The 13,987-nt window shown below is 36.5% G+C and overlaps 2 protein-coding genes across 3 annotated transcripts in view; one reads left to right on the top strand and one right to left on the bottom strand.

Moving 5' to 3' along the window:
* The first annotated feature begins 236 nt into the window (after window positions 1–236).
* LOC120782827 (terminal uridylyltransferase Tailor) lies at window positions 237–2,758 on the top strand. Its single transcript, XM_040115347.1, has 7 exons — window positions 237–395; window positions 453–825; window positions 1,290–1,514; window positions 1,595–1,843; window positions 1,911–2,081; window positions 2,175–2,376; window positions 2,432–2,758. The coding sequence occupies exons 1-7, from the start codon at window positions 369–371 to the stop codon at window positions 2,619–2,621; spliced, it is 1,437 nt and encodes a 478-aa protein (XP_039971281.1). The 5' UTR covers window positions 237–368; the 3' UTR covers window positions 2,622–2,758.
* Window positions 2,759–9,603: 6,845 nt separating this feature from the next.
* LOC120773628 (tachykinins) overlaps window positions 9,604–13,987 on the bottom strand; it is a 49,296-nt gene continuing 44,912 nt past the window's right edge. Inside the window, exons 4-6 of one of the 2 annotated variants that reach the window (XM_040102645.1) lie at window positions 12,743–13,334; window positions 11,888–12,116; window positions 9,604–9,798 (exon numbers count right to left, since the gene is read on the bottom strand). In XM_040102645.1, the coding sequence (XP_039958579.1) occupies window positions 9,770–9,798; window positions 11,888–12,116; window positions 12,743–13,334 (850 nt within the window). In that variant the 3' untranslated portion in view covers window positions 9,604–9,769. Of the gene's footprint in view, window positions 9,802–11,887; window positions 12,117–12,742; window positions 13,335–13,987 lie in introns of both variants that reach the window. The other variant, XM_040102637.1, reaches the window with a different exon arrangement.

Below are 13,987 nucleotides of genomic sequence, written 5' to 3' on the forward strand. Positions count from 1 at the left end.
TTGTTGCGGTAAAGAACTTTTTTTAACCATTTTTTACCTTAAGAAACTCATCCAAACTACCACATAACTTTCTGTTAGCGCTGTTTGGTAGTTAACGGGTGACTTAACACGTTGGTGGCTTGCAGATATATTCCAAACATTTTCTGAAAATTTTTAATGCAACATTGGCCAACTGTTTGACATGTATGCAGCAATCAGCTGTGATTAGCTAGAAACAGATAAAAAAATATTTTGATTCAAAGAATTGTACTTCCCACAATAGCGTTCGCTTTAGCTTGCTTTAACGTTTTTTATTTGATTTCCTCTTGTAATATACATATATGTAAAAAGTGTCTAAACCTTTTGCAAAAATAAGTTTAACTTTAAAAATGGAACAGGAAGGTGGATCGACTTATGTAAGCATTTATTTACCATTTATTATACACAAATTAATCCGCAATAACATCATTTAGTTACATCCGTTAACATTGGAGTCTCAACTATTCCTCAATTCTTTAGAGACTTACAGCCAAAAGTACAATCAAATTGACACAAACTTATGTGATATGTTGAACAATATTGTGCTCGGTATACAAAAGTTTTTGGATCAAAATCCCGAACCCATTGTGGCTACGGAGAAAACTAAGTTAGTTCAACGTAATGATTTAGCAGCAATACAGAGTATTTACCACTGCAACATTTGCAAAAAGGATTTGGGCAAAACGGCTGACAAAGCTGCACTACATCTAGTGGCGAAGCATGAAATTAAAGCCAATCCAATCAACAGAGAAAAGAAAAAAGCTCAAAAGAAAGCGGCCGAAACTAAGCTGAACAAATTGCCGAAAAGTATGACAAATTTACATTAGGGAGTCCGTTATTTCGCAAGTTGATTGTAGTTTTGCAAGCGCCCCGGGAATTTACATTTTTTCCCTAAAAACAAGTATCCCACGTACACTAGCTCTTTATTTTTAATTTAAACTGTGCCAAAATTATTTTAATCAACATCTTTTACCCATGTATATGTACATATGTATATCATGGCATTATTAGGTAATTTGCTTAGGAGATAAAAATATGTCAAAAGATCAAAAATTCGCGTGTAAAATGTATGGAAAAGTTAAATTATTTATTGGAACCTTTTCTACCACAAAAATTGAAACTTAAAATGCGTTTACCCAAAAAAATAAACTTGTTAAATAGAGGACACCCTAATCGTACATATGCAAAACAAATACGTATTCAGATTACAAGTTGATTGAATTGTTTATTTATAATATTTTCTTTGTTTATATTTTGCGCTTGTAATGTAGAAGGTAGAGCATTGGTTATGGGCGATTTTGCGAAATTTTTTGCTGATCAATTGCAAGTTGCAGAAAAAATTAAACAAATTCCAGAATATGAAGTCATAGAGAATGCATTGCTAACAGCGTTAAAAAAGGCGGTCCCTAGCAAGAGTATCAAATTATATAAATTTGGTTCGCGTATTACTGGCATTGGAGCGCGCCATTCGGATTTGGATATCTACGTTGATATTGGTAAAAACGAAATATTACTATAGTATATCTCTTGTGGGTATCTAATTTATATATGTGCATTTATACGGTATTCAAATTAGGTGGACAATTTAATGTTTTCGAGCAAACTGCCAGCGATGAAACGCTTAATAACTACGATCGCATTTATGAAGTCATTAAGAAAAGTTCTATCGATTGGGATCAGATTCGTGCTATTCGTGCGGCACGTGTACCTATAATACGTATGACTAATAGAAAGACAAATATTGAATGCGATGTTGGATTTTCAAACAGTCTTAGCTATTGCAACACGCAGTTGCTGGAGTATATTTTCCAACAACAGCCATTAGGTTTGTTGTTTTATATAACAAAATGCAGCATGTAATTATATTAACATTAATCTCCATTTTTATTTAGCTCGTCGACTTTGTATTTTTATGAAAAAGTGGTTGGAGCGCACGCGTTTGAACGAACATATCACCACATATTGCATGGCTCTGATGGTCATTTATTATCTACAAGTCAAAAAGTGCTTGCCCTCAATTGAGACGCTGCAGAAGAATATGTTAGCCAATGTTCTGGTTGGACGTAAGCAAACTTTTCCAATATGTTTTTATATACTATAAATATATTATATATAATTTTAATACATTTAAACACTATAAAATTTCGATGTTACAGCGTGGATCGGCAACTTTAATAACATACCGTTGAATACTTTAGGAATGCAAGAGATTGGGGTCAGTCCACCATGTTGCAAGCAGCACATTAAAGAATTTTGTCAATATTACGCAAATTTCAAGTACGATTTGCATGTCGTTTGCCCCTATTTTGGACGTCCAAATATAGAAATTAAAAATTTCGAAAACTTAATGCCAGAACGGTAATTATGAAAGGTTTTTTTGTTAATATCGATGTTAAATATATATATCTTACAGTTATACCAATTATATTACAAATGACAACACAGCTACAAAAGAGTGGGGCTTACAACTGAATGCCCAAATCGTTGTACAAGATCCGCTTCAATTAAATCATAATGTTGCAAAGCGTTGTAGCAAATTGCACCTGAAAGAATTAGTAGACTACTTGAAACAATCCGCCGAAATTTTAGTCGATTCTAATTAAAAGTACATATTTTTCAATTCCTATTTTATTTCTTACTCAATAATTTGTATTAAATTTTTTGTTTGTGTACGTTGAATTCCTTTCTATTAACATGACCGCGTAGTTCATGTCTAATAAATATAATTTTTGTACGATTATTAATGAAGTGCCAGTCAGTGGTTTTAAAAATCTGAAATCAGTACAAATATTATGCTTATATATTACAAATAAATGATTTACTACACATATATGTACATTTAAGAAATGTATGTTTATAATAAAACTTTTAAGAATAAAAAGGTGCTAAAAATCAAAATTTGCTTTTTTTTTCTATGCAATGACTTATTTTCGATTTGGTAAACACTCACATAGTTGGAGGTTTGTAGCAGAAACGATTATAATTTTCCATATTTAAAACGTGGAAATATTACAGCGCTGGGAGTTTTTGGATTCCAGATAGTCTTTCAGATATTCCGATGACGTAGACCTTCTGACCACCAGCATCTTTGTAATAAAGCAATAACAAAGACGCGAGAGCGTGTCACAACCTTATTTGTTCTTTAAATTTTTTTAGTTCACGACACTACTTCAGGCACTTGATTTTTTTCAGAAGCCTCGACTTTTTCGCAGTTGCTTCGATGTTCCCTGGACTCTGTACGAGTGAGCCCTGTTTCGTAAAAGGTCTCGAAATTACGCAGAAAATTTTTTTGAAATCTTCGACAGCATCAAACACTGCTATAGAGTGGTTTCATGGTTACTCGAACAGCTCTTTATCCCCGATATTTTATGCCGGATTTGACCCTCGCAGTCTTTTGAGTTGGCTACTATCTCAGCATATTCACAAAGTATCAATACGAGATCGTGGGCTTTTGTCAATTTATTTTCAGTATTAGCCGTTTTCAGGGCCACTTTCAAACTTGTTTGACCGATCTCGATGTTCGCCATCGATTTTCACATGTTTCATTACGCGTTCGATTCCAAAATCAAAAATTAAATCACCGATCGATATTGTATTTTTCAATTTTTCTGCAATCTGCGAACATGTCTGTTTGCAGACGTAGTCAAAACAGAACTTCAGGTCGGATTCGGCTGAGCTGAAACTATTTAGGAATAACTACTCCACGATAATTAATTTCTCTTGCAATAGTGACTCTCGGGCGATGAACCTTATATCTATCGGATCTTCACATTGTTAAACCGTTATGAATTCGTTTCGTTTGTTGCAGACAAGTGAACACTTTTCACAAATTTATGCCTTAGTACCATGTTGATTTTTCTGAAAGGTATCTGTAACTCCGAAAAGTTGTATTAAAAGCTTTCGTGAAGATGAAGAGGTTACTTTGCCATACCTTTGTTAAAATAAAGTAACATGTGTGCCATATGTTGCCTGAAATATAATTTCCTTCATTCTGCGGTGTAATCGGTAATTACGTCTACTTAAAGAAGCTTGTCAGAAAATACCATACGCATACATATGCATACATACATATATGTATACGAATGCGCCTCTGCATGCACCTCCAGTCGAGTTCCACAAATAGCAGCAATTAAATTTAGAGTGAAATGTGCAAATGTTTAATTTCATTTCAATTAATCGGTGAAGTGATTGCGCACATGCGACCAAAATGAGCCGCCCACTCTAAATTGCCTTTTAAATAGTGGACAATATCAATTACCATGCAGAAAAGGCGCCAGAAAATTTGTTTTTCTTATATTTCCAATTCGTTTTCGATTTAAAAATATATACATATATATATGTATATGTATATAATATATTTATATTATATTATACATTATATAGGTGTATATGTGAATGTATATATTGTGGACGTTAAGCAAATAAGACCTAAGCTAATTGTCGCAGCAGAGATCTTTCCCCAATAAACTAGCGCTTCAGAAGAAGGCATCTTTCTGGGAGGATAGCTGACCTCACTTTACTCGGCGGAAAACCAAAGGTACCACAATCTTGCGGTGAATGTCCAGCGATTGCATGAAGAAGAAGTAAAGCCATTGGAAAGACATACCCGTAAATGCAGCTCGGCTAAGCTCAAGGTTAAGATTTCCTTATGTTCATCAGTTGAATGGTTATCTCAGAAAGGAGAGGACACATTAGAGGAAAGTACATATATCTAATATAGCCTAGAGATAACTGTCTCTTTTCTAAGCATAACGTAACACATCATTCAAATTTAGGGTTCATCTTTCAATATCCCTATTAAAATGTCTGCCCCCTTCTCTTATTTTATTCGGAAAATCAAAGTCTGTTCGCATTTCAGAACCGACGTCCTTCCTACCCAACTGGTTTATAGTTCCTTTATCTATATTCATTGTGTATTAAATAATTATAAATAGCAAGAATATTCGAATTGCTACTCGACGGAGTTTTCATGTTATTGACTGTAACGTCGAGTCTTCTCTTCTGCATCCAGATTTTTAAAAATGTTGCCACTAATTTAGCAACGGTTAAGCTTCCTCTACGAGAAAGATTGATGGAGTAAATGCAATGTGTTCTGAAATCCCTTTGGTGGTTCAAAAAGTCTCCAAATCAAAAAATGGAGACTAAATAAGACAAGGAAAATGGTCCTAACAATGAACGAAACTTATTCTCCGACTTAATTATTATCTAGAGCAATGCTTTTGTTTTAACAATTTTTCCAAATAAGGGTTTGAGTCCATTTTCACCCCTTCATTGGAAAACTTTTCCAAGCTTTGGTTTTCGAGGAAGTATCTCGATACAATCTATATCGTTCATTACTTGCCGTATTTGGGGAGCATCCATATTTCATCGTTCAACTTTGCCATACTAAATTTGACCATTTTTTATTAATGTCGATGTCGGGCGGCTTACAGAAGGTTTCAAGACCGGAGCATACTCTTGTAGAACCCCCAAAGGTGATCTAGTCACCGATGCCCAGAGCATACTTAAATTATGGAGGGAATACTTCTCCAGCCTGCTGAATGGCAGAGAACGCACAACGCCAGGAGAAGGCGAACCCGATTCCCAAATCGATGACGATGGAGCAGACGTTCCATTACCCGACCATGAAGAAGTTCGAATAGCAATTACCCGCCTGAAGAACAACAAAGCGGCGATGGATAGCGATGGATTGCCGGCCGAGCTATTCAAACACGGCGGCGAAGAACTGATAAGGAGCATGCATCAGCTTCTTTGTAAAATATGGCCGGACGAAAGCATGCCCAACGATTGGAATTTAAGTGTGCTATGCCCAATCCATAAAAAAGGAGACTCCACAAACTGCGCCAACTACAGTGGGATTAGCCTCCTCAACATCGCATATAAGGTTCTATCGAGCGTATTGTGTGAAAGATTAAAGCCCACCGTCAACAAACTGATTGGACCTTATCAGTGTGGCTTTAGACCTGGAAAATCAACAACCGACCAGATATTCACCATGCGCCAAATCTTGGAAAAGACCCGTGAAAGAAGAATCACACACCACCTCTTCGTCGATTTCAAAGCTGCTTTCGACAGCACGAAAGGAGCTGCCTTTATGCCGCGATGTCTGAATTTGGTATCCCCGCAAAACTAATACGGTTGTGTAAACTGACGTTGAGTAACACCAAAAGCTCCGTCAGGATCGGGAAGGACCTCTCCGAGCCGTTCGATACCAAATGAGGTTTCAGACAAGGTGACTCCCTATCGTGCGACTTCTTCAACCTGCTTCTGGAGAAAATAGTTCGAGCTGCAGAACTAAATAGAGAAGGTACCATCTTCTATAAGAGTGTACAACTGCTGGCGTATGCCGACGATATTGATATCATCGGCCTCAACACCCGCGCCGTTAGTTCTGCTTTCTCCAGGCGGGACAAGGAAGCACAGAAAATGGGTCTGACAGTGAACGAGGGCAAGACGAAATATCTCCTGTCATCAAACAAACAGTCGTCGCACTCGCGACTTGGCTCTCACGTGACTGTTGATAGTCATAACTTTGAAGTTGTAGATAATTTTGCCTATTTAGGAACCAGAATTGACACCACCAACAATGTCAGCCTGGAAATCCAACGCAGGATTGCTCTTGCCAACAGGTGCTACTTCGGACTGAGTAGGCAATTGAAAAGTAAAGTCCTCTCTCGACGAACAAAAGCCAAACTCTATAAGTCGCTCATAATTCCCGTCCTGCTATAAGGTGCAGAGGCTTGGACGATGACAGCAACCGATGTGTCGACGTTACTAGTTTTCGTGAGAAAGGTTCTGCGGAATATTTATGGTCCTTTGCGCATTGGCCACGGCGAATATCGCATTCGACGGAACGATGAGCTGTACGAGACATACGACTACATTGACATAGTTCAGCGAATTAAAAGACAGCGGCTACGCTGGCTAGGTCATGTTGTCCGCATGGACGAAAACACTCCAGCTCTGAAAGTATTCGACGCAGTACCCGAGGGGGAAGCAGAGGAAGAGGAAGACCTCCACTCCGTTGGACCAAGGACCAAGTGGAGAAGGACCTGGCTTCTCTTGGAATATCCAATTGCCGCCACGTAGCGAAAGGAAGAAACGACTGTCGCGCTGTTGTTAACTCGGCTATAATCGCGTAAGCGGTGTCTACGCCAATTAAGAAGAAGAAGAAGAAGAAGATAAAACAATATCCTTCCACGTCCAACGCTTTGACAAATTGCGTTGTCATTCCTAAATTTATCACAAATTAAAACACTGAGTTCAATTTGAGAAAATATCTTTCCTTTAGATGTTTCACCCTCTTATTTACATCCGTTCGTAAACTGTATTCATATCTGTGTATCATGCGAATTACTTTTGAAACGAAAACGAGATTTTCAATGAGTAAAACAGGATATTTGGTATATGCAATTGTAATCCTAGATAACTCCATGTTCGATGATGATGACCACGTGATGTTTGTTTTATATGCGCTAATCATGACTGGAAAACTAAATTTTTATTACTAACAAGCCTATAATTATCAAATTATTAGATATATAATTATCATAAAAATTGCGAAAAGAAGAAACGACTGACGCGCTGTTGTTAACTAGGGGTAAAAAGGAAGAAGAAGAGTTATAATAAAAGCGAGAGCACATTTAATATTTTTATGAACAAGGTCTTCATCTGGAAACTTACTATATCCAGGGCAAAAAACAAATGTTTTTGTAGAGCTTGTCATTGATTTCTTTCTTCCACCAGGAAATTATATTTTATCACAGCACGAAATTAATTGTTTCCATTATAATAAAAATCGTAGCAGCAGCGTCACTTTGAGATCAATAACTTCAGAACGATTGGAGGAAATGTCATGACTCTTTGAAAATATTATAGTTAAAGTTAATACTAACGGGTGATCCAATGGAACGACTTGCCGCATTTTACGTCGAGATCTTAAATTTAAAGTGTACAAAATACTGCTTGTGCTCAGCCTTCCCGAGCGGCATCGCTTCGTTCAATGGGCTCCAAGACGATCTGACGTTCTCGAGCCAAATTTTTCAACGATGAGGCCCATATCTGGATCAATGAGTATGTAAGCGTGAAGAGATTCAAGAACTGGCATTTCATTCAGAAAAACAACGGTTTGGTGTGGTTTGTGGACGAATGGAATCTTCCGAGGATGGTGAGAACGTCACCGTCAATGGCGACCATTATTGCACCATAATAACCGACTATTGGACACCTGAAATTGAAGTGAGCAGATAATTTCACGTATGATATCACACCGTTAGACTTTTTCCCGTGGGGATATGTGAAGTCTGAAGTCTATGCGGACAATTCCGCTTCGATTCAGGTCTTGGAACAAAATATACGTATCACGCGTGTCCATCACTATTTAACAGTCGAAATGCTCAAACGAGTCATCGAAAAATGGACTCTACGGATGGACCGTCTGGGACGTAGCCGCGACCAATATTTGAAAAAGATAATCTTCAAAAAATAAATGCCAAAGAATGTTCTTTCGAATAATAATAAACATTCCCCATTACCCTTCATAAGAGAGATAGATAAATGAAGGCTTGTTTGTCGCGCGTTATCTGGACCAGACTAAAGGCTATAGGATGCTTTAATAAAAATTCGAAAGTTATCTTAGGCTTCTTACAATGTGAGTTGGTTCAGCAAAATTAGCGCTGCTTTACTTTTGATTGTATTTTATGTATTCTTATAAAATAAATACAAATTTTTTTGTAGATTTATGCATTTATTTCTTTATTCGTTCCATAATTTGTTAATAAATAATTAATAAATTTACAATAATTGTACGTTTATAAGGTATGTATGTATATGTTTAAGTACAGTTACAATTCATTATGTGTATGTGGTATTTACAAGGACATATAATGAATGTTTGGAATTTATTTAATTTTTCTCTTCTTATATGCTTAAATTATGCAAAATTGACTTAAGAATCACAAGAAAGCACACACATCAATTATTTGAAATAATCAATAAATCAAAATATTTTTTGTATATAATTTTCAAGTTCCATTTTTTCATATTATTATGATTTATTGATTTACTACTATACTGCATATAATTTATATGTTATTATTAATTAAAATATATATAATTTACATATTTACTTACTTAAATTAATTTGCAGAGATTTTATATTTATTTTGAACTTTTTTAAATAATGGTCTTTTATTAGGTAGTTCTAGTCTTTTGCTGGAGACAAAGCATTTATTTGTAGGGAAAAGCAATATAAAAGCTTCAATCATAGCGCGCTTGAGGTTTTTGCGCTTGAACAATTCCAGCCCAAGATTGTTCAAGCCATTCCCCTTAAAAAGCTAATAATTGAAGAAGAAAAAACACTGTTAAGAAACAATAAATAACGGCGTTTCAGTCAGAAACAAAAACCAATATTTCTTATAATAATATTTATTTTGTTTTTGTAAATTATCTACAATCCCACCAAGAGCCACAAGTGAATAACCCCATTGAACTTAAGAATCAAAAGTTAGTGTGTATGCAAGGTACTCGCAGTTGAAAATTTAGCCTCTTATATGTGTTAGTAAATAGTGTGTTTGTATGTATGTATTTTTGAGTTGTTTGCAAATTTGAATGTTGACGATGAGAGGAACTTTTATTTAATTTATTTATATCGTTTTTGTTTTTGCATGAAAACTTTTGTAAAATAAAACTTGCTTTCCGTTAGTATGTAGCTCGCTGTATGATGTGCGTTCCAAAGCCAGGAGATACGAGTTTAGTTCTTGAGCGCGTGTAAGTCGTCGACTGCTAAAAAGAGGTAAAGAAACTATTTAAATAAATCAAAAGGAACATTAGCAGAGTAGAAATCAAGAAAAACGAGTAACTTTGGTTGCACCAAAGCTATAATACCCTTCACAAATCGAAAAGTTCACATCTAGAATTTGATTTTGATCGGCTAGTTTGTATGGCAGCTACGCTATAGTGATCCGATAAATTAGCGCTTCTCAGGAAGAAAAATATGCGTGCGAAATTTTGGATCAAAAGCTCAGAAAGTTTGCCAGTTGACCATTACACAATAGGGTACACGACCTCTTTACGGTGATATAACTTTTATATTTTACTATGTCATGTCTAGCTCTATTTAAATCAGCTGTTTGTTCTATTCGTCACTTTGCAGATATTAGCGAATCTAACACAAATACTGTTACCCCCGTCTCTATTAACATTTGCTAAATCAATGGTATCTGAATAATGAGATAAACCTTGGAATGACATGTGAAAAAGTGATCGCCAGCCACCGTTCTATGCAGCAGGTTATGGAGTGACGTATAGAAAGACTCTGAGAAATGTTAAGTACACTTTCAGTTTTAGGGTTGATTTTTAGAAACAATTCTGTAGAATGGATTTGCGACTGGTCTGTAACTTTTTTTCCTCTATCTACTAGTAGGTCGCTTATGATATACAATATGTAGAATCGGGAAAAATCGAGTATTTTCGTCATGTAAGCCTCGATATTTTGGAGTCATTGACTTAATGTTTAGATCAATTCTACACCTTTGAGTCTATGTTGTTTTAAATAATTGCTAAAGATTTGACATAAATTAAGATTCTTGGAAGGAAAAAGTTTGGAGGGAAAATTTTGCTTTAGACCATTCCTATGTTGGGAATTTATTTCGAAGATAAGGTTGGCCTTAATAGCCTTTCAGAAATAAGTTACCGGTTTATGAACAGCTTAACAATGATTTATTGCTTAACTTCGTTCGATGCTTTAATCCTCTATATAAAAAAGCAGACCCTGACAACCTATGACAAAATTTTATTCTCATCTTCTGAGTTTTCAACATCCCGCCATTCGTTCTTCTTTTTCGCTGTTTGGCGCCAATTGGAGATTCCAAGTGTAGCCAGGTCCTTCTTCACCTGCTCTTTCCAATGGAGTGAAAGTCTTCCTCTACCTCGGCTTCCCCCAGCGGGTACTGCATCGAAAACTTTGAGAGCTGGAGTGGATTCCGTAAGTGAGAGTTAATTAAAGCGATTGGATTGAATGTTTCTCAGAGATAGCATCCTAGATGTGTTGGTGTTGTTTTACCCGGCTATAATTCCTATTCGCGCTAATAAGATGACCTCTCTTGTGGAATTTGAATGGAAAAAAACTTCATAGTATGGTAACTGGACTCGCTCAAAGAACGGGATTTTAGTTAGCAACATCTACCTAGGTGCGCTCATGTGTCGTGTCTAAGTTTTTCAGAGGATATTGTTTGTATTTTTTTCAAAGAACTATTCAACTAAATACATTTTCGCACACAACTGTTAACCAAAAAAATCTAGAATACTCTTGATCTTAGTTATAAAAATATTTTTAAATTCTTGCCGGCTAGTTCGCGACAATAATTCAAACATTACAGTTCAAGAAAATAAGTCGCTAGTGACAATCGACCGAGTGCGACACTCTAATGAATCCATGAAAAAGGTTAAGCGCCACTCGAAACAACGACTGGCTCGCACATTCAAGACGCGGCTGAAGTGGGTACACTTCAGCACTGCCACTCTTATTCAGTTTTCATGCCACGTAACGCATGACATCTTTGCGCAGATTCATAAATGCATGTACATAGCTAAACATCTTTGTTTTTTTATTGCCGCCAAAGACTGCCTACCCATTTCTAAAAAAATCTGCAGCAGGACTCACAAATACTGCTCTGTATACTATTTTAAGCTTTCTAGCGTTGAGCTTGTCTTTATTGTTGCAGGAAGAGTGTAGTATTTGCTCATTATATGCATAAATCCGGAAGACATTTACTTTTTTTTCTTTACTTCGACACGAAGTGTCCTTCACAAAGGCTCAGTGTAACTACTTTTGCCTGCAACAGCATGTGTTGCAAGTGTTCGTACATACCTAATTTGTATGTCGCGTGTTCCGTTTCCGCTGGTGTGCCTACAGCTCGTTTGCCGCGCATGCTGTGCAGCGCCAGTAGCGGCATATTGTTGGCGTTGTACCCCTGGTGTGTCTCATCGGTGAAAGTGTTGCTGCTGTCATCGTTGGTATCGTCTTTCTTGCCTCGCACCGCCACGAATTTGTTGTTGAAATCAACAAAACGTTGGGACTTGCTGCGCCGGTTGCCAGACTGAGAGAAAATATTGAAAATGTCCAAATAAGAAAACTGCAGTTATTCAATTATTTATTCGTAGTAAATATAGAATTTTCGGAGAAATAAAATTAAAATAACCAAGCAACTTTTTTTGTTTATAAGAAAATTAAAAAAAAAATAGTTAACTTAGACTCAGAGAATAATTCAATTCGGATCCAAGGACTTTTGAGGTTATCCTAAATGTTTAAAAGATAATTTTTGAGTTGGCAGGACAACTCCAGGCAAGAAAAGAATCTAAGACAGAGGTGCAAGAAAGGAAAGATCTTGTATGGAGAAAGGTTTGAACATAAAATTACAAAACAGAAATGATTGATATATCTTTCCGGATTTGAAAATGTTGAAGAGTAGAATGTTTTCAGGGAAATAAGCAGTTATCAACCAGTTTAGTCGAGATCAAGTCTACTTAATGTATAAAATACTGGAGTTTCTATTGAAAAATAACTTTACATTTTCAAATCTTTAAAAACGCAGTTTTCAAATTACACAATGAATAATGTTTAATATTTCGTTTGAGATTTCTAGGATATATGTAGCTCACGCATTCAAAAGTTTGTTAGTAAGAAATATAAACTATTATATAAAGCGCGTATTTTTTAGCTTACTTCTAATGGAGATCTCTTGAACGTCTGATGATCCGCATCCTTCTTGCCACGTACACCCATAAATGCATTGACTGGACCGCGCTTCTCCTCCACGAAGGGCACCGTCAACATGCCATCTTCGTCGTAATACAAATAGTCCATCACCGATGGTCGCTTACCGCGCATTCCTGTGAAACCGGTTGGTGCACGCTTTGTGACATCATTCTGTGGTGTTGTTTGCCGATTTACTAATTCTCTGAGGAAATTCTGCGTCAACTCTTGACGCAAACGGTCCTCTTCTAAACGCCGTATTAACGAATTAACACGATTTACATCGTTGTCACTGTACTTTTTACCCCGAACGCCATAGAATGTACTGGGTGCTTTCTTGAAGCGTGATTCCAAGGCTAACAAGTGACCGTAGACGTCATTTAGCTCATTTTCGTAGGCAACTCGTTGTATGGGATCGATGTCCCAATCGGCTGTCCGATCGTCATCCATTGCCAGATTGTTGGCATTACTGTAATCGGTGTATTCGTATTCCTTTTTACCGCGCATCCCAATAAAGCCACTTGGCGTGCGCTTGACAATGTTTAAGGTACGCAGTGGATTGCTGTAGTTAGAGGATATTAAAAGAGAAATTCTAAATTATTATTGTGTGATATTTTGAACTGTTTTCAAACAAGATGTGGACAAACATCTAAAATCCTAATAATTGCCTGGTCTGCCGAGGTGTTCATGACCGTCAATTCCTACTAGAAGATCGGTATTGTTATCTCTATAAATGAGCCTAACTGACTCACTGCTCTCACTGGGATTAAGGTGATTAGGTGCGGTACGAATATAAGCTCATGGAGCGAATATATTCAAACCGGATATTTTATTCTAGCCGTAATATCCATTAGGAAATTGTCATTTTATTAGGATGAAATTAAATAATAACCACTTACTTTCCCATTACCCGACCTTTAGTAAAATTATATATCCTTGCTATAATTTCCCAACGATAAAAAGTGAGGAGTGGTGAACCCAAAGTGGCGAGGAAGTAGCGTCTGGTTTATTTCGAAAATTCAGCAATGGGCGTGGTTTCGCCTAATTCTACATGCCATTTCGTTTAATCTTATACATATGTATGTACATATGTATGTATATAACAAGTAAGGAAGGGCTAAGTTCGGGTGTCACCGAACATTTTATACTCTCGCATGATAAAGTGATAATCGAGATTTCATTATCCGTCATTTACATATTTTTCAAATACCGTAT

Source organism: Bactrocera tryoni, chromosome 1 (assembly GCF_016617805.1).
Source record: "Bactrocera tryoni isolate S06 chromosome 1, CSIRO_BtryS06_freeze2, whole genome shotgun sequence".
NCBI lineage: Eukaryota > Metazoa > Arthropoda > Insecta > Diptera > Tephritidae > Bactrocera > Bactrocera tryoni.